Source organism: Anthonomus grandis, chromosome 7 (assembly GCF_022605725.1).
Source record: "Anthonomus grandis grandis chromosome 7, icAntGran1.3, whole genome shotgun sequence".
In the NCBI taxonomy this organism is placed as follows: domain Eukaryota; kingdom Metazoa; phylum Arthropoda; class Insecta; order Coleoptera; family Curculionidae; genus Anthonomus; species Anthonomus grandis.
Window position 1 is genome coordinate 7,528,939 of NC_065552.1, and position 21,209 is coordinate 7,550,147.

General features: G+C 31.4%; 1 protein-coding gene across 1 annotated transcript in view; it reads left to right on the top strand.

Moving 5' to 3' along the window:
* The window catches only part of LOC126738875 (ankyrin repeat and BTB/POZ domain-containing protein 2), a 137,144-nt gene that overhangs the window by 51,797 nt on the left and 64,138 nt on the right, over positions 1-21,209 (top strand). Inside the window, exons 8-11 of the mRNA XM_050444339.1 lie at positions 3,384-3,591; positions 3,649-3,736; positions 3,791-3,899; positions 3,953-4,140. Of these exons, the coding sequence (XP_050300296.1) occupies positions 3,384-3,591; positions 3,649-3,736; positions 3,791-3,899; positions 3,953-4,140 (593 nt within the window). The remainder of the gene's footprint in view (positions 1-3,383; positions 3,592-3,648; positions 3,737-3,790; positions 3,900-3,952; positions 4,141-21,209) is intronic.

Genomic DNA, 21,209 nt, shown 5'->3' on the forward strand with positions numbered 1-21,209 from the left:
CACTTACAAAATCGCACCCAGAACGCGAACCAAAAACCCTAAACTCGCCCAAACTCGATTTATGCCCGGCTAAAATAAAAGTTTAGAACTTTAAACTCACATTCTGCACATCTGCAGGGAAAGTAAAACCGGAATAAAACCTTATTCGAGATGGAAACGGTCAGAATTTTACCCCATAAGAATTTCAACGGCGAGCGCGGCCCTTTTTGTGTAAGAACGCAGGCCATTTTGAGGTGTCTGAACTTTTATATTAACCCATTCCTAGTCCGGGCTGCACGTTAATATAACTCGACTGCTTAGGGTGCTTTTTTCATATTTATGAAGGAAAATATGCAATATTTTGAAAAATTTACTTGTAAATCATACAATAGTTCCAGTTAGAAATTCCAACTGTAATTATGATATGAATGTTGTCTTCTAGCTCACTTCGGTTTACCGTATTCATTTACTTTTAGCAAAAATATTAAAGCGGTGCTAAGTCTTGAAATCCATAGAACTTTTTTTTATTTAATAAACAAATTTATTTAGTTATTCAATTCAGTATTAAATATAAATTTTCGAAAAATTAAAAAGTGGTGTTTGGTTAAGGCGTTTTTTTTTGGTAGTTGAAAGCAGAAATTTCTTGAATTTCATGCAGCAGTGAAACTATGGGCAGTATGTTTGCTTGCAACTTATCTGAAACAACGATGCCAAATACTTAAGTTCCAAAAGAAATATCTATAATTTGCATTAACTTTTTTGTTGGAAAATATATTGGTCTGAGAAAAGGAATGTTTTTAGAATCTTCTTTAAAAATACTAAAATATACCAACTCTGAATTTGGTCTCTCACAGAAAAATATTGGCAAATAAACTCACCACATTAGCTAATGCATATGTATTATGTAATTCAATTGTACTGATGGACAATGAAAAGGATAGAATTTAAAACCTATGTGAACTTGAATATAAGACAATACTATGGAATTCTAATATAAGTGTTCCGAAATACCCTTCCGAAGGGGGATATTCTCAGATTTTAAGTGAGTATTTGGATAGACTCTCTCTTTCTGGGGTGAAAATATTTACTGATGGAACAAAATGTGATAATATTGTGACTGGGGTTTTTTGGGTACCCTCAGTAAATTATCCTTACTACTTTTACAATTAGAAAAGAAAATATCTATCTATCTATTTACCGATAGATACAAACACATACTTACATATACGGACAGATTCTCTTTCGCTATTTCGAAACATGGAGAGTTTCAGTTACCCATAGGAAGCAATTCCCAACCATTATATAAATAATGCCCCGGGTGTGGTATCAATATTATATCCAAATGCCTTGATAGCTCCTTTGGCGAGAAGCGAGTGACTCTGTGTAATTCTGTGCTATTCCTACCTCCCTTTAAATATATAATTTTTATTTATGTAAATAATTCGTGGCTAAAACATAATGTGTAACGTTAATGATAAACAAAAGTAAATTTTGATTTACTTGTCATACAGTAAAAGAAAAACTTCAAGAATTTATGATCGAAAAAAGATGTTTTTCTCGAAATCTATGACGTATTTTAAATTTTGTATTTCTGCAATAAATGCTCTTTTAAAATACAATTAGAAAGTTTCTCTTTTTTTTTCACTTTTGGAAGCAAAAGTACCTGATTTTGTCAAATTTGTTTATCACTATACAGTAGGACAAGAGTTCGAAAAAGTTGTGTTTTTATATCTTAATCTAAACGAAATAAACTGCTTAGGGTGCCTGGAAAGAAATCATTAAGTTTAGTTTGGGTTTTTCTTTCAAGCAGTTGAAAATTTAAAATTTTCAAAAAATAAAATGAAAAACTCAAGAAATCATTATTAATTTCAGTTTGGTTTTATTAAGTTTTTTTTGCCAAGCAGTTAAAATTTTTTAAGCTTTTAAAGGAGGGGATAAGGGGCTTGGGATTCCAGCAAGGAAAAATCGAATTATTTAAGGTGCCTTGAAAGAAATTAGGCTCATCTAGATTCTATTTACATCAACTTTCATTAAATTATTAAAAAAAATATAATAAGTGAAATAATATAATAAAAGGTTTACTTAAAAAGTAAAGTAAAAAAGACTTAATTTGATAAAGTACTTCATTATATTTTATTTATGTATACTTTTAAGGATCTCTATTTATTTTATTTTATTATTTTTTGTGTTTGGACTGAAGTTATTTATTTATTTATTAGTTATTATTTACTTTGTATTTATTTCATAGTCATAAATGATAATCTATTAATTTGGAGCAAGATGTTAAACAGATTCTTTATTTATATAATTATTTCAGTGGTTTCAATATTTTTTTCAACAGTTGGACAATAATTAATCAATTAGTGTTTTTTTTTGTATTTTTAAAGCAAATATTCACTTAAGATTTTTTTAAAAACTGCTTTAGTTTTAATCTTTTTTTGTAGAAAAATTTTGGCTTTAAAAAGGACTCTCTTAATTAGTAAATGATATTTTCATTACTCTCGCCATCAGTGGAAGAAAACCTCGAAAAACCCATATTTAAAAATTGGAATTTTTTCCTTTAATTTTTTTTTTATCAAAGATATAGAAAATTTTAAATTCTAATTTAAAATGGAGGTGTTTGGGCAGTATAAAATAAGCTTAATTTTACATAATTTTGAATAAATGCACAATAAGATAACAAAATAAAATTATTTTTGTAAAAAAAATTGTAGATATTGAAATTAAGAACTTGTCAGAAATTAAAAAAATCATACTTCCTTTTTTTAAAATCTGCGGTAAGAGTATAACGTCTTGCTTAGCAAGAGACATTTTGATTTTCATTGCCAAACAGTGGAAAAAAATTCGATCAAAAAAGAAAATCTCGATCAAAAGAGGAAAAATTTTAGATTTATGCAATAAATGCAATTATTTATGCAATAAATGGCATTTTGAAGTAAAAAATTAACACTATTTTAGATATTTTTTGGTAAATGGAGGATAAAGGATCTATTGGCGTTTTTCTGTTTTTGTAGACCACCAAATGGATTTCCGTATGAAATTTACATACTCCTACAAAAAATAGTTAAACAGATCCAGGTTATAAACTTATACGGTCATCAAAGACTTCCTCCAAATGCTGTAGATCTTGTACCATCTTGTTGACAACCACAACTTAACACCACTAAGCGAAGGGCTTAAAGAAATCATTAATCAGAGGTTTCACAGCGGTTGCTATTGGCTCTAACATTCTGGCTGCCATCACTATTTAAAAACTAATCATCAATTTACCTAAACCGCTTTTTAGTTTAATTTCTGCTTCAACTGAAACCAGATTAAACATAACCCATGTGAATACTCTTAAAATAGCTTTTACCAATATTCTTCTACTAAGAAACACTTACTTTAAGATTTTTCTTTTTTAGACTCGTAGAGCTTCAACATCTCCCATGGACTAACCATTGTATCCTAAGAGTCTTACAACAAGGAAGATGTAAGGAGCATATGACTAGAGTGAGCGTCGAAACAATACCAAGACTGTCTTACCTTTTGCAGAGAGCATTGGTGAGAATGGGAAGAGAGACTCAAAGGCTGTCATCTACTCTAGGGATCTGTACTAAGCATGATATCACTGTAAAATAGTCCCTTTTTATCATGGTCCAGATTATTTCACTACTTCATGTTTTACAGGTTTCTTTTCGGATAGTCTTGTGTCCACCCTTGGCTGATTCTTGTATTAAGGCATGCCTTAGGGCAGCAGCAATGTTGGCAGTATCAGGTACTACCCAATTTTCATCCTAAAAGTACTTTAAATAAATCTAAAATATTTTAGGAGATTGTACTTTAAAGCAGAGCAAGTCTTCCAGAGCCGGTCTGCAGATGCAAGTTGGCAGATTCCATCGGTGGATGAGTGACGTGAATTTATCCAGATTTATTCATGAGTAAGAAGAATTGATTCTAACTGAATCTCTTTGATATTAACTGTTAATTATAGGTATGCAGCAGTGTATCTGTGTGCAGGAATTGAAAACTTACTGGAAGAAATATTACTACAATGTCTTCCAAGTGATTCGGATGTTAATTTGACTGCTACGCTCCTAGAGCATGCCATAGCTAACAATGGAGATCTATGGGGGCTTTTGCAGCCTTATGCTCATTTAAATGCCGGAAGGATTGCCTCTGGTAAGTGAAATATGAAGTTTAATTAAAGATATATCAAAGAAAAGAAGTTAGAAGAAATGATACTTAATTAAAGTATATTTATGGTTTATAAAGATGTGACTTGCTGAAGAAAAATCGTTTATTAAATCGCTGAGTATTAGTGAGAATAGATGTCGTATCCATTAAAGTTATGCCTTATGGTGCAGGAAAATATTGCTAAAACTTCCGTTTAAAATAATTTCACATATTATTAGTTTCCAGACTAATTTTCAATTATTCAAGGCATTGAAATTAATTTTTAGTGGCTTTCAGCGTTTTTTAAAATTTTATTCCAAGCATGCTAAAAATTTTTTTATTCATATATAATTTAAGGTAATTATTTCTTATGTTTTCAGGAATTTGGAAATGTTTGACATCCTTTTGTGACACTTCTGGCGATTTTATTTCTCACGTTTTTCAGACATTTGAGGAAATCTTTTATGTCACTACAGTTATTATTACGATATATTTTATTATGTTGCAAGTATTTGACTGTGCAGTAATTTTTATTTTCTTCTAAGCTTTTGAGCAATTTTTTATGTTTCTTCGATGGTTTAAATTTAAAAAATAATAATTTTTACCGTCTATCCAGATTATATTTTTTTCCAGACAGACATTAGTTTTTAGTGTCTTCCAGAAATCACCCTTAATGTCTTTATATAATATATTATGCATTTTTGAGTTTCGTTATATTGTATTGCCTAAAAAATTGGAAATTTTCTAAAATCTTTGGAAAATTTTAAATTTTAATCTTTACAATCGAGGTTCTTTCTTAAGTACAAAATGAACAGTATTTTACATAATTTTTTAACAAGTGAACGATAAAGAACTTATTGTCTTTTTTTATTTTTGGAAGAAGAAATGTTGGAATTTGTCCTGGTATATAAAATTGAGAAATCGAAATTTAAAGATTTAGATTTTTTTAATCTGCTTTGAGTTTTTTTGTTGTTTTCTAAGGATTTGAATTAACTATTCTTTTTAAGTTTTCAGGTTCTTAACACGTTAGCTGCCGAATAGAATTAATAGTATTTCACTACAACACGCCGCATGTTCCGCTGGCTGTCATAGGTATTAGCACAGATGTAAATAGCTCCGCACCAGATAAATACTCCAATGTTAAATTTGCGGACCCTAAAAGGATGCTGGCCTGAGTGAGCTCTAGCATCCCAAGCCAAAATTATTAGTCTATGTTGCCAAATCGAGCATCCCGGTTCGTTGCGTGCCTCTACGTTCCGGCGGGTAATAAAGGATTTGGATCTTGGGTATTTAGTTAAATTTATACATTTAGTGTGTAAATTTAACATTTGGGGTATTGACCAAGAGGTTTTTTTTACATTTAACGAAGTTTACATTGATACTTGATGAAAGAAACCGCAAAGTAGATTATTGATATTATAGAGGGAACTATAGATACATACTTAATGTATATGTATGTCAATTGAATTTATATTTCAATTAAAAGCAATACGATAATAAGTTCTATAGTTATAATGACAGGATAAATTTAAATCCTTTATTATATTTTTGTTTCATAAAATGTATATCAATGTAGATATTGTAAATGTTAATTATAAAATAGTAATTATACAATAAGCATGATCAGGAAAATACCCAAAACCCGAAATTTACATCTGTGACTTAAAACATTTGTTGGTCGCTGGCGGACAAATCCCTGTATAAACTACTATTAGTAGGGATGGCTTGGCAAATAACGAATGCTGTGGTTTGGTGGTTCGGAGATACAGGCATCACTAATGGTATTTTAAGTGCATAGAGTAGTAAAAATTAAAAATATTAAAAAATTTAGTAAGCTTTCCAAAATAAACGTATATAACACCAAAGTTGCAAATAGTAGACGTTTTTAAGACATTCAAAATCTATTAATTGCTTACAAACCCGTTTGAATAAAAGAAAATGGAAAAGTAAAAAATATATTTATATCAAAGTATCAAAAGTTATTAAAAAACGCAAATAAAAACAGGTATTCCTAAAAAAAAAATCAAACTTAGAAATGGGTTGGAAAACAAGTAATACATAGGTTTGACGTCGCAAGTATCACAAAATATGATTACTTTCTTCGCTTTTGCGGCTTCAGCTGTTCATCCTAATAGCCTCTTGTAGCATTCTATACACCTCTTTCTAATCTTTCGATTCCTTTTACACTTGTCTATTGTTTTCTTCATTATATGTGCTTCTTTTTTACAATTTTTTTGTAACGGTTCACTAGTGGCGACGTTTTCTTCCCAAAACAGGCTATTGATTAGATTCTGGATGTACAGTCTTATATATAATAAAAGAATTAACCACAGCTGTTCCCATAAGAAACTCTATTGCAACCTTATGGTAACATTTAACAGATTTTCTTACAGGAGGAAAGTACGCTGACATTTGATCAGATAGATCAATTCCAGCCTTTCCAGAATTATAATCAATGATGCAAGCAGGTTTCATTCTATTTTCATTTTTTCTGTTCTTCTTTCCGGTATCTCTTATTTCTAGATCATGATATGTTGAAAGCATTAAGACGTCTCTCTTATCCTTCCATTTTGACACCACTATTCCGTTTTCGTTTTCTCTTCCTACTACTTCACCCTTTTTTATTTTTGCATTTACAACTTCTTTGGGTAACCCCTTCCTATTTTTTCTTAGTGTTCCCAAGGTATGTGTTTTTCGATCAAGTAGTTTTTTTGCAAGAGGCAAGCTTGTGTAAAAGTTATCATTTACAACTACTCTGCCGTTATCTAAATAGTTTTCACCAAGTTTTCAAACAATGTTTGTCGGTAAGGAATTTTCTACTGCCTCATTCTTTCCTGCATATACAGATACAGAATGGGTATATCCTTTTTGGTCACACATTTTAAATAGTTTTACTCCATATTTATGCTACTTTCATTGTTTCTTATATTGTCTAAAATTGAGCCTACCGCGAAATGGTACCATGCTTTCATCGACAGCAATTATTCGTCCTGGCTTTATAATTTCTTTGAATTTAGAATTTAGATGTTCCAATAGCAGCTGAAGTTTATGAAGACGATTGTTTTGAGCTAAAGGATCCTCATTATTTGAAAAATGCCAGAACTTTAGTATTGCCTGAAATCTGTTTCGGGACATAACAGGCGGAACGACTGTATTTTTATAAATTGTTTTCTGACTCCAATATGCTTCTGTGGAAGGATAAATTACCATACCCATGTAGAGGATGATTCCCATAAATGATTTTATGTCATCCTTATTCACCGGCTTCCAAGCTGCTAAACGACTTGTGTTTAAGCCGACCTTTTTTTTTAATGCATTGCTCAGCATTTCCCTTTGTTTCCAACACCATTTTTTCCAACAAATCATCAGTAGCAAACAGAAAATACAAGTCAATAATACACATATTTGTAAAATCAATATTGGAGTTTAGACCATGGCTACTGCTAAAAATAAAGATTTTTTGGTTATCGCCAGTGACTTCTTTCCATTCGGTAGAGATGTTATTTGGTGTAGGGATTCCATCCCCTGAAGCTAGCGTAACCACTTCCTCTATATCCTCTAAAGCAGAACTTTCGCTTTCGGAGCTTAAGGCAACATAATCGCGATCTTTTATACTATCATCGCTGTCAAAGTCTTGATCGGATTCATCCGAAGAAAGATCTTCATCGAGAAAACGCTGTAACTCCTCATCGTTCAAAGGTCTTCTTTTGTCGTAATTTTGTTTATAACCTGATGAACCAGGCAAATCCATAGCACCAATCCCAAAAAAAATAAGTAAAAAGTTACTTACGATAATACCATAATTGTCACTATACCTTTTATAAAACAGTTATAAGTTGATAATATTTTACAATCACGATAACAAAAAAAAATTAAGTTTGTAGCTGGCTGTCTTTTGGCAAGTATGGAAAACGCGTATTATAACGACGCCACGTGGACGCGGGCGGCCAAATAAACATTTACCCCAAACAAATCACTACTTCAACAAAACTAAAAAAATTATACTTTTCTAAGCCCTTTAAATATCTCAGACAAAAAAAAGTGGGAGGCCGACGTCGGCGTGATATCAATGAGCTCGTCGATTAGTTCGGCAAAGTTTCGGCACATGTCGTTTGCCAGCCGGCGGTACATGCGGCAGCTAACGTGTTAAGGCAATTTTTTTTTATCATGCAAATATTCTACGCATTTTTTTTCAAATCTTTTAGGTATTTAAAGTAAATTTTGTATGTTTTCTTAGTATATGGAATAATTTTTTATGTTTTTTTAGTATTTAAAATAATTTTAATTTTTTTTTATATTTTGACCATCTTCCAGGTTTTAAGGAAATTCCAAAATTTATTTTTTTTTGAATACGGTGTGATCAAAATCGTTACATAAATAAAGATATTTTCAATTTAATTTTACGCTATGTTTTTAAATGGAACACCCTGTATCTAATAGGGCGCTTTGATTTGATCGTCATTCTTTTATCTTCAATTTGATAGTCCTTGGGTTGGAAACTTTGGTGTGACACTCAAAATACGAGACAATTTTATCACTAACCAAAACTCTTTATTTTATTCTTGACACGTGTTTCGCTAACGATGTAAGCATCTTCAAGAAAAGATTGAAACTTTGAATAAAAACAAATAAAATAAATGAATGTCGAAGACAGAACAAAATTAATAGATATTTTATGGAATCAGAATGACAAAGTGCTTGTTATTCTGATTCCAAGTATTTGGTAATTCCATGGTAATCTGACATTTATTTGACACATAATTTATACTTTGTGAAATTTTTTTTTTCAAACATTACTGGATAAAGTAATTTGTTATTTTTTTTTAAATGTTTTCTTCGTAGTAGAAAAAAAATTATATATCACACGTGTGTAAGATCCCTTTTTTTATTTACAGATATTTCCCATTCGTAAAAAAAGTTTTTTACCCATTTGTTGCATCAATAACGATTTTGTGTCTCTTTGGTATTTATAAGTAATTTTCACTTGCCTTTCAAGTAACTGAAGCATCTTTTTATTATATTCCAATACAATTTCAACTAGTTTTTATTTTTTTTTCGGAATTCTAATCGTTTTTCAAATTTTCCATGTCTTTTAGATATCGAAACATTTAATAAATTTAATGGTATAAGATATTTCAAGTATTACAAATTAATTCTTAATATTATTTTAAACATTTGACGTTATTTTTTTTTAAATTATTTCACGTTTTTTTTCAGAAATTTTTTTGAGGATTTAATAATTTTTTCAACAAATTTAAATTTGTTTAAAGTATTGGAAATAACTTTTTATGCTTCTTTGGCATTTGATTTCATAGTAATTTTGAATTTTAACTTCTAGGTAATTAAAGCATTTCTTATATTTCAACATGTTTTCAGGGGCTTTGATATTTATACTTTCCATATGTTTCACGTATAGGAAAAAACCTTTATTTTAGTAAAATGAATATCTTTGTGTCTTTGCCCCATTTAAAAAGTTAATCTAAATATTTTCTAGGCATATCTTGACGAATTTTAAACTAAAATCCGGAACACATGGTTCCATGTGTAAAGTAAAGTTTTCACTTTATGCTACAGTTTTTTAATATCTTTCTGGAATATAAATTCAACAGTTTTATTTAATTTATTGTCCAGCTTTTTGAAGTTTTTCAAATATTTTACTATTTATTTGCAAAGCCTTTTCTGACTTTATTCCGAGAATTCGACGTAATTATTCATGTTTTCCATGCTCAACTCCTCATCGTTCAAAGGTCTTCTTTTGTCGTAATTTTGTTTATAACCTGATGAACCAGGCAAATCCATAGCACCAATCTCAAAAAAAAATAAGTAAAAAGTTACTTACGATAATACATAATTGTCACTATACCTTTTATAAAACAGTTATAAGTTGATAATATTTCACAATCACGATAACAAAAAAAAATTAAGTTTGTAGCTGGCTGTCTTTTGGCAAGTATGGAAAACGCGTATTATAACGACGCCACGTGGACGCGGGCGGCCAAATAAACATTTACCTCAAACAAATCACTACTTCAACAAAACTAAAAAAATTATACTTTTCTAAGCCCTTTAAATATCTCAGACAAAAAAAAGTGGGAGGCCGACGTCGGCGTGATATCAATGAGCTCGTCGATTAGTTCGGCAAAGTTTCGGCACATGTTGTTTGCCAGCCGGCGGTACATGCGGCAGCTAACGTGTTAAGGCAATTTTTTTTTATCATGCAAATATTCTACGCAATTTTTTTCAAATCTTTTAGGTATTTAAAGTAAATTTTGTATGTTTTCTTAGTATATGGAATAATTTTTTATGTTTTTTTAGTATTTAAAATAATTTTTTTTTATGTTTTGACCATCTTCCAGGTTTTAAGGAAATTCCAAAATTTTTTTTTTTTTTGAATACGGTGTGATCAAAATCGTTACATAAATAAAGATATTTTCAATTTAATTTTACGCTATGTTTTTAAATGGAACACCCTGTATCTAATAGGGCGCTTTGATTTGATCGTCATTCTTTTATCTTCAATTTGATAGTCCTTGGGTTGGAAACTTTGGTGTGGCACTCAAAATAGGAGACAATTTTATCACTAACCAAAACTCTTTATTTTATTCTTGACACGTGTTTCGCTAACGATGTTAGCATCTTCAAGAAAAGATTGAAACTTTGAATAAAAACAAATAAAATAAATGAGTGTCGAAGACAGAACAAAATTAATAGATATTTTATGGAATCAGAATGACAAAGTGCTTGTTATTCTGATTCCAAGTATTTGGTAATTCCATGGTAATCTGACATTTATTTGACACATAATTTATACTTTGTGAAATTTTTTTTTCAAACATTACTGGATAAAGTAATTTGTTATTTTTTTTTAAATGTTTTCTTCGTAGTAGAAAAAAAATTATATATCACACGTGTGTAAGATCCCTTTTTTTATTTACAGATATTTCCCATTCGTAAAAAAAGTTTTTTACCCATTTGTTGCATCAATAACGATTTTGTGTCTCTTTGGTATTTATAAGTAATTTTCACTTGCCTTTCAAGTAACTGAAGCATCTTTTTATTATATTCAAATACAATTTCAACTAGTTTTTATTTTTTTTTCGGAATTCTAATCGTTTTTCAAATTTTCCATGTCTTTTAGATATCGAAACATTTAATAAATTTAATGGTATAAGATATTTCAAGTATTACAAATTAATTCTTAATATTATTTTAAACATTTGACGTTATTTTTTTTAAATTATTTTACGTTTTTTTTCAGAAATTTTTTTGAGGATTTAATAATTATTTCAACAAATTTAAATTTGTTTAAAGTATTGGAAATAACTTTTTATGCTTCTTTGGCATTTGATTTCATAGTAATTTTGAATTTTAACTTCTAGGTAATTAAAGCATTTCTTATATTTCAACATGTTTTCAGGGGCTTTGATATTTATACTTTCCATATGTTTCACGTATAGGAAAAAACCTTTATTTTAGTAAAATGAATATCTTTGTGTCTTTGCCCCATTTAAAAAGTTAATCTAAATATTTTCTAGGCATATCTTGACGAATTTTAAACTAAAATCCGGAACACATGGTTCCATGTGTAAAGTAAAGTTTTCACTTTATGCTACAGTTTTTTAATATCTTTCTGGAATATAAATTCAACAGTTTTATTTAATTTATTGTCCAGCTTTTTGAAGTTTTTCAAATATTTTACTATTTATTTGCAAAGCCTTTTCTGACTTTATTCCGAGAATTCGACGTAATTATTCATGTTTTCCATGCTTTTGAAGCGATGTTTTATATTCTCTCCAGGCGTTCATCATAGTATTTTATTTAAAGAGGGAGTCGTATGCATCCCAAAATTAATAAAATTTGCACCTTTTGATTGCAAAGAATAAAAAAAATATATTTAACAATTGGATGGAAATGGAAAGTAGGTCTAAGGTTATGCAAAAAAAAAGAATAAATCACATTAAGAACTTTTTTATAATATAACTATATCGCACGACATATTTCATAATGTATATACGTAATATATTGTACATAATTTGAATGAATATGCAATTTCGTTAAATTATTTATTGGCCTGTTATTTGGCCTTATTTGATATTCCAAATGTATGTTAATATAGTTTTTGATTTTACATATGTGTATAAAACATATTTAATGTAATATTGCGTTTTTTTTACATATATTATATAATAGAAAAACGATAAGAAGAATGTAGTGCATACTTATAGATGTGCATTTTTTTCACTCTAAAATACACAAATCCATATGCTTTTTTTATACGTGCTCAGTCGGTTAGTCTCATTTCTCTTATCTCATGTTTTAATTAATAAAACATGCACTTTAATCTGAATTCCCTTATTTGAATATTAATCTAGTTTATCTTTTCTTACTTGTAGTTCTGCGTAAGACTGCCCTTATTGTGCTCCAATAAATAAGTTTTACCGTTGCATGATTTCTTATAACGTTAAATCCTGCGAGATGTGCAATTGAGCGAATAACTTCCATATAAGAGGAGATCATAATAGTATGGGCTCTGGAAATTTGAAAGCAGCCCTTGTAAGCCTTCCGTGCCCACAAATAGCTAATAAACACTAAGCAAAATTTATATTTAAGGTATTTCTACTATTTTAGCTTTTCTCAAATTGCAACAGTCTCGCTAGATTTTTCGGTTTTAATTAAGCTAATGGTAAGCTTGAAAAAGAATTGCTCAGGTTGACGATCGCCCGATGCGAGTTTTTAATTACTTTTTAACTTCTCGGATCACAGGGCAGGGTTGCGCTTTTTTTTTAATGTTTGCATGCTGAGCATAATTTTATTGGACCTGGGGAATAGCTTTCGGTGGGATGGATTATTTAATTGACAAATTGTCTTTTGTTTTTTAATTTGACATATTCATTTACATAATTTTGTTTTGAGTGACGTAATTTTGTATGTTTTCAAATGTTTCATATGAATTTGTAAGTTTTACGGCCTTTTCATGTCCTTTTTATATTTCAGGCATTAAAAATGATCTTAAAGACTCTCTGATTGATTTATTATATAATAATAATAATACTAAATTATCTTTTATTTTAAAAAATCTTACAATAAATAGAAAAATATTTCAAATAGAAACAAAAGAGCAATGTCTAACCTAGGGCTACTCAAACTTTGCCCTAATAAAGAAATTCCGATAATCATACATAGAATAAGAAAGCTAAAGATGACAGCTTGGAAAGAAAAAAGTGTTCACAATTAAAAAAAAAACCCTCGATTATACCCGATATGGGAAAAGTTAAGTCTTACAACCTGTACCAAAATAAGACCGCACACAAATAAAAAATACCACTGCATTACCACAATATCATGTTCCCTCAGGAGCATGCGACACGACTAATAGGTTAAAAAATAGGAGTTCAATAGCTGTTCTATAAATTAATCCAACTTAATTTTTGACTTTTTTTTCTCTTTACTATCATTAGCTTTACACATCGTATTACGACGTGTAACTATTTGCATAAATATATGAAACTGAAATATAGGAAAAGGATTATATATTTAAAAGGAGGAAGGAATAACACAAGGTCACTCGGTTCTCGTTTAAGAGGGCTATCAAAGGAACTTTTATATAATATTGACAGCACTGGAGATAAAAGGAAAAAAACACTACGGTAAACCAAGGAGCATTTATGGTTTTTTTTAAGTTGATACTTTTTGCATCTTTAAAAAATTTATAAGTTTAACTAAATATTGATTCATCATCGAGTGCCAAAAGAAATTATAAATTATAACGAGCCGGAATATTTCTGCTATAAAGGAATTGATATAGATTGCTGTATGCAATTTTTTCCATACATTTTTGCATCTCTCCTGTATAATATTTTTCATTTTAAATACACTGTTCAATAATATGGGGCTTTCAATAAACTGAATCTTTAAACAATGGGCAGCATTAACTATTTTGTCAACTTTATTGTTTCCTGCTATCTCGCTATGTTCTTTTATCCAAGTAAAGTTAATATTACAGAAAGGGTTATTTCTTAGTAAGTACTGTTATTTATATAATAGTTGGGAATTGCTTTATTTCGCTAACTAAAAATCTTTCGCAACACCGAAAGAAATTCTGTCAGTTTGAATCCATTGGATATTGCTCATCCTTTGCAGTAAAATAGGTAATTTTTTGAATTGTAAAAGTATAATGATAATTTACTTAGAGTACACAAAAAGCCCTCTCTAACTTTTTAATTATCCATCAGTGCAATTGAGTTACATAATTCACATTCATTAGCTAATGGTGATGAGTTGGACTAATGGTTTCTGTGAGAGATAAAATCCAGAGCTGGTATATTATTAATATTAATTGATTTTTTGACAATTATAACTTAATCAAGAATTTTACCGCTAAATATGCCCGTCGATAGCATAGTAGTTATTCCAGACTTTCGACCAATACGGCGAGACAAGGAGATGAGTGCATATTTTAATAGTTTTAGATTATATTCTGTCACTCTTTAGTAAATTGATTTTACATGTGGATCTATACAAAACAGATCATATGACATACAGTGACCGCCTAAAGTTCCGCATAAAATCGATAAAAATTAGTGACATGATTTTTTGAGAAAACGCTTGGACCCGTCGATTTTTATTATATATTTTATTATATAAGTTGCATATATAAGTTGCACAAAAAAAAGATATGACGTCATCGGTCATTTTTTTAAATGAAATGCTATATTTTTTATTGCATTTATGAAATATAGGCGAAATTCCAAGCAAGTTTCGTATAGCACACGAAAGTCAGTTCGAAAATTAATAGTTTTTATCAGAATATATTATGGCTAATTTAACGGAAACCCAACGAATTGAAACTTTGTTGATGCTGGGGTACGGGGATCAAGTGCGCACGCAAAAAGAAGTAAGTGAACTGTTTGATGCCAAATACCTAATTCATCCTATTTCTCAGTCAAAAGTTAGTATAATAGAGCACAAATTCTTAACTCAGGTTATGTTAGGGATTTGCCAAGTCGTCCAAAAATTTCTGAAGAAACAAAATTAAATGTTCTGCTCTCCGTCGAAGAAAATCCAAACAATGCAACTTCACAAATTTCAGTTGATAATAATATAACCGGAACGTCATTAAGATGCATCTGAAAAGCAAATGAATACCACCCTTATAAAATTAATACACGAATTAAATGAGGACGATCCTGATCGATGAAACCAATTTTGCGAGCAAATGATGAACATTTACAATAATAACCGTCAGTTTGTGTTACGAGTTTTGTTTTCGGATGAAGCAACCTTTTGTTTAAACGGTGTCGAAAATCGACAAAATTGTCGGATTTGTCACTTACCAGTGTCAAATCCACACTGACCAACTGAGGCTCATACACAGTACCGTAAATCTATTAATGTTTGGACTGGTATCGTGGAAAATAAAGTAATAGGGCCATACTTTTTCGAAGAAAACTTAACAGGACAACACTATTTGAATTTTCTTTAAGAAGATCTTATCTCTGCTTTGGCTGCCCTATACCCAGACGAACAAGACCCATGCTGTCCCGACAGATAATTTGTGGTTTCAGCAAGACGGCGCACCGCCACATTTCTTTCGAGATGTCCGTAATTACTTAGATACAGTGTTCCCAGGAAGCTGGATAGGACGAAGAGGGCCAATAGAGTGGCCGGCCAGGTCACCAGACCTAAATCCCTGCGACTTTTTTCTATAAGGGTACCTGAAAAGTAAAGTTTATATTAAGAATCCAAACAACGTAGAAGATTTGAAAAATATAATTGGATATGAAATTAGACGTATATAAATCGAAATAATTGATAGTGTTTTATATGAGTTTGTAAACAGTCTTGCTTTCTGCCAAGAGGTAAATGGAGATCAGTTTGAACACTTGATACATTAATAAGAGTTTTCACAGTCTATAACATTTTATCCTCCATTTTATCTTAATTTGTAAATAGACGTACTTAGAATTTCGCCTATATTTCATAAATGCAATAAAAAATATAACATTCCATCTAAAAAAATTACGGATGACGTCATATCTTTTTTTTCCACCCTGTATACAAAAATATATGTTAAATAATGAGTAACTTAAAATAAAAATCGACGGGTCCGAGCATTTTCTTAAAAAATCATGTCTCCAATTTTTATCGAATTTATGCGGAACTTAGGCGATCACTGTAAATAATGACATATTAGTGAGAATAGATGTCGTATCCATTGAAGTTATGCCTTATAGTGCTGGAAAATATTGCTGAAACATCCGTTTAAAATAATTTTTTACATTATTAGTTTTCAGACTAATTTTCAATTATGCAAGGCATTTAAATTAATTTTTAGTGGCTTTTAGATGTCCTTTTTTCCTTCATGCTTTTAGAGACTGTTTTTATTTTATTTCAAGCACTCTAAGTAATTTTTTATTTAAGAGATATTTAAAATTCTTTTATTTTCTTCTTCTTATCTTAGAAGTTACATTTTAGCGCAGCCGTAGACCATAATTTCAGGTAATTATTTTTCACGAAATCACTACAGTTATTTGACGATATTTTTCTGGTATTGAAGGTATTTGATTGTGCAGCAATTTTTAATTTTTTCTAAACTTTTGAGTAATTTTTTAGGTTTTATTTATATGTGAAGTCATATAAAAAATTAAAACAAAAATTTCAACGTTTTTCAAGATAATTTTATTCCGGATAGACATTAGTTTTTTGTGTCTTACTGAATATAGATTAGGGTTTCTTAAAAAACCTACCTATACCTGCTCGAGCAACGGCTACTGCATTGACGAGCCCTTCGATGACATAGGTCCAGTTCAATAAATTACACAGTTGTGATTTACGATTACATAAGGGTTTATTGTACCTTTTGGTTAGTAATAATTAACAGGTATAGACTAATGAACGATTTACAATGTTGAAGTTAGTTATTTACCAGGGTTTACAATATTAGTTGACGTTACCAGCCTTCCAGAATCACAAGACCAATAGCAGGAACTTAGCAGGAACCAGGAACGGCATTAGCACTAACGTCACCTTGGTTTGTGCAGCTATTGACAACCACTGTTGCACTCACAACGTTGCACTCACTTTCAGTTCAGTTTTCCACCTTTACGCACACTTATTCACTATAGACTTTTTTACATAACTTAAACTACTTTATCGTAACAATTAGGTATACATATATGAACTTTAGACAAATACTTAAACGGAAGAGAGTGAGAGAGAGAGGAATTGCTTGCGCCAACTTGCTCTTGACTAACTTATTTTCTCGGTACTTTAAGCTTTGTGAATTCCTTCACTGGTGAAAGAAACCTTGTGTTTCGGGGGCGCGAGAGTAGGTACTTCTTTTTGCGGCGACGGAGTGAATACTGATTTTTTCTCGTGGGACTCGGGGTGAAATGTTGGGTAAAAATGTGGGATGCACGTGTGTCATGGGGCCAACACTTAAGTGAACTTGAGGAGAAAAATGGATTTTTAAGTGCACTTAAGCTAAACTGGTAACAAAGGCATTTCTTAAAAAGTAGGTAAAAACACATGTTGGGATTTGGGAGAAAGTTCAGGCAAAAATTATTTACTTGAGAAAAAAGGTATTATTCGTTTGACAACCATAAACTTCGATTCCATAAAATCATAAAATAAAATAAATTGTTAAAATTAACTTTTAACATACTCCCCCCTTTTGAAGGCTTTGCCTTCAACAAACATTATACATTATAACTTATAGACAAAACTTATCAAGAAATACTATGGTTAAACTAAGTTACTATCAGATTTGGGCAACGGGCATAATTTGGTTATATTTCTAGTAAATATTCCATTTTTAGTCCTAATTTTTACCAAGCGTATTTTACCATCTTTATTAGGTAAAGTGTCTACTACTCTGGCCAACGGCCAATCAAGAGGTTTGGTGTTCTCATCTTTAAGAAGAACAAGGTCATTTGTTTCAATATTGGGGACTGGGGACATCCATTTAGGCCTATTCTGAAGATTGTTGAGATACTCTTTGGTCCATCTAGTCCAAAAGAATTGTTGAATCTGACTTAACCTTTGCCAACGATCTAAGCGGTTTTCAGGAATTGACGAGACATTGGGCTCAGGGTACGAAACGAGAGGACTTCCAACTAAAAAATGTCCAGGGGTAAGACAAGTTAAGTCCAGTGGATCAGCTGATAGGGGAAGAAGTGGCCTGGAGTTTAAAATAGCCTCAATTTGTGCTAAAATAGTGGAAAAATCTTCAAAGGTTAAATTCTGGTTTCCAATTAATCTTCGTAAGTGATGTTTAGTACTTTTTATAGCTGCCTCCCAAAGACCACCCCAGTGAGGAGAGAAAGGAGGTATAAATTGCCACTGTATTTCATGGCATGAGAAAAATGCAGTCAATTGCTCTTGTGTCTGTTGTGACTTAAGCGTGTCATAAACTTCTTTAATTTGATTGCTGGCACCAGAGAAATTTGTACCATTGTCACTAAAAATTGTTGCCGGGCATCCACGTCTTGAAATAAAACGTTTAAAGCATGCTAAAAATGCTTGTGAAGAGAGACTTGATACTAGCTCCAAATGAACAGCTTTAGTGACCATGCATACAAATAAAGCGATATACGCCTTTTCAATTTTGGCGCGTCGAAGAGATGACGATTTAATAATAAATGGTCCTCCAAAATCGACACCTGTTGTTAAAAACGGTCTAGAAGGGACAACTCTGGATTTAGGGAGATCTGCCATAATTTGTTCTCCTGTTTTAAGCTTAAATTTATAGCATTGTAAACAGTTTATAGAGATCTTTTTTATTTCTCTTAATCCATTTAGCGGCCAGTATTTAAGACGAATATTTGACAATATCGTTTGAGGACCAGCATGTCCTAACCTAATGTGTTCTTTTTTCAGCAAGAGTCCAACAACATGGTTTTTTGAGGGCAATAAAATTGGAAATTTTTGATCAAATGATATGGGTGCTTGGGATAATCTGCCTCCAACCCTTATGAGATTGGAGGTATCGATAAAGGGGTTTAACCTAAGGACTTGCTTGTTTGAAATTTTTCTTTCTTCTGACTTTAGTTCACTGATTTCCTTTGAAAACGTTTGGTGTTGAACTTGCTTTACTATAAAAATTTCTGCAGCCTTTAATTCAGTTACAGCTAAAGCACCATAAAATTTTTTACCATTACCTTTACAATTATTTACAAATCTATGTATAAATGCAATAGTTCGTTGCAATCGCGAGAAGTTAGAAAACCGATTAAAAAGTGTTATCCAGAAATCTTCGGAGTTAACAAGCAAGACCGTTTTTGCTTTTCTTGCTTCTTCTTCAGTGGAGCAAGGTCCCTTTTCATACATTTTGAAATTTTCATTCCACCAAAGCGTAGAGGTGAGAATTTGGTATGCGGTAAATCCGCGAGAAAGATGATCAGCTGGATTATCCGCAGTTGGAATATGACGCCATTTGCAGTCTTGGGATAAAACCTGAATTTGAGAAATGCGGTTTGCTACAAACACATTGAAACGAGAAGGGTGGGCATTTAACCAAGCAAGTACAATCTCAGAGTCAGTCCAAAGATTAATGTTGTCAACTGAAAATCTTTCTTTTAATATGGAACACACACGAGTGACTAAATTGGAAAGTAAAAGTGCTCCACAGAGTTCCATGCGGGGAATTGTAATTTCTCTTATCGGGGCTACTCTACTTTTGGCAGTAATAAGTTGACAAGAGACATTTTTGTTAGGATAAAGGGCTCTTATATACACACACGCACCATATGCCTTCCTGCTGGCATCTGAAAATCCATGAATTTGAAGTGAACTGGGATTATTATTAGCTAGGAAAAAACGTGGAATTTTTAAACACATTAGTTGGGGAAGATCTTTAATAAAGGTGGTCCATTGGGTTAAAATGGGTTCTTTCAGGGGTTCATCCCAATTAATTTTTTCTTTCCAAATGTTTTGCATAATTAATTTAGCATTTACAACAATGGGAGCTATGAATCCTAAGGGGTCGTACATTTGCGCAATTTTAGATAAAACTATACGTTTAGTAATTATGCTTTCGGACCTAGTGTCAGGTAAAGAGATAAAAAACTCATCTGAGTCGGGATTCCAGCCTACACCAAGGACTTTATTTGAAATTCCCTCGGTTTCTATGGTGAAACTTTCTTGGGACCCATTATCACAAGTTTTAGACAAAAATAAATTGCTATTTGAACACCATTTATGTAAGTGAAAATTTCCAATCTTGCAAAGTTCCAATAGCTGCCTATGTAATTCTACCAAATTTTCATAGGTATCTTGCCCACAGAGAACATCGTCCACGTAACATTGAGATAAAATAGCTTGAGACGCAAGAGGATAATCGTCTTTATGAATAATGGCAAGTTCATTCAGGGTGCGTGTAGCCAAATAGGGGGCACAGTTCGTGCCATAAGTGACGGTGAGTAATTCAATGCATTGCATTGGCTGAGAGGGATGGTCGCGCCATAAAATATTTTGCAGGTAAGTTTGATTTGGGTTAACGCGCACCTGTCTATACATTTTTTCGATATCAGAAGTGAGAGCGAATTTAAAACTTCGAAACCTAAGTAAAATATCAAACAGTTCAGGTTGAACTGTATATCCTTTATGCATTACGTCATTGAGTGATAGCCCAGAAGACGTTTTCATAGATCCGTCAAACACTACACGAAGTTTAGTGCTTGTACTGTCCTCACGAATTACACAGTGGTGAGGCAGAAAGTATCGATTTTTGTGATTTTCAGTTTTAAGGGAAAGGGGAATAATTCGTGCATGATTGAGTGAGATATATTCACCGATAAATTTTTTGTATTCAAGAAAAAGGTCAGGAGATTTTTGAAAACGCTTTTCTAAGTGGTGAAACCTTTTCTTGGCTAATGAATATGACTCTCCTAGCGGATGTGACTCTTGGGGCCTTTTAAGGGGTAAGTCGACTTGAAAATGACCATCTTTAAATACCGTGGTATTTTGAAAATTCTGTTCAACCATAGAATCTTCAGGGGATAGGGGTTTTTCGTGAGTGGGCGAGACATCTTCTAGTAACCAAAATTTCTCAATTAATGAGTCCAGTGAGCAATCTG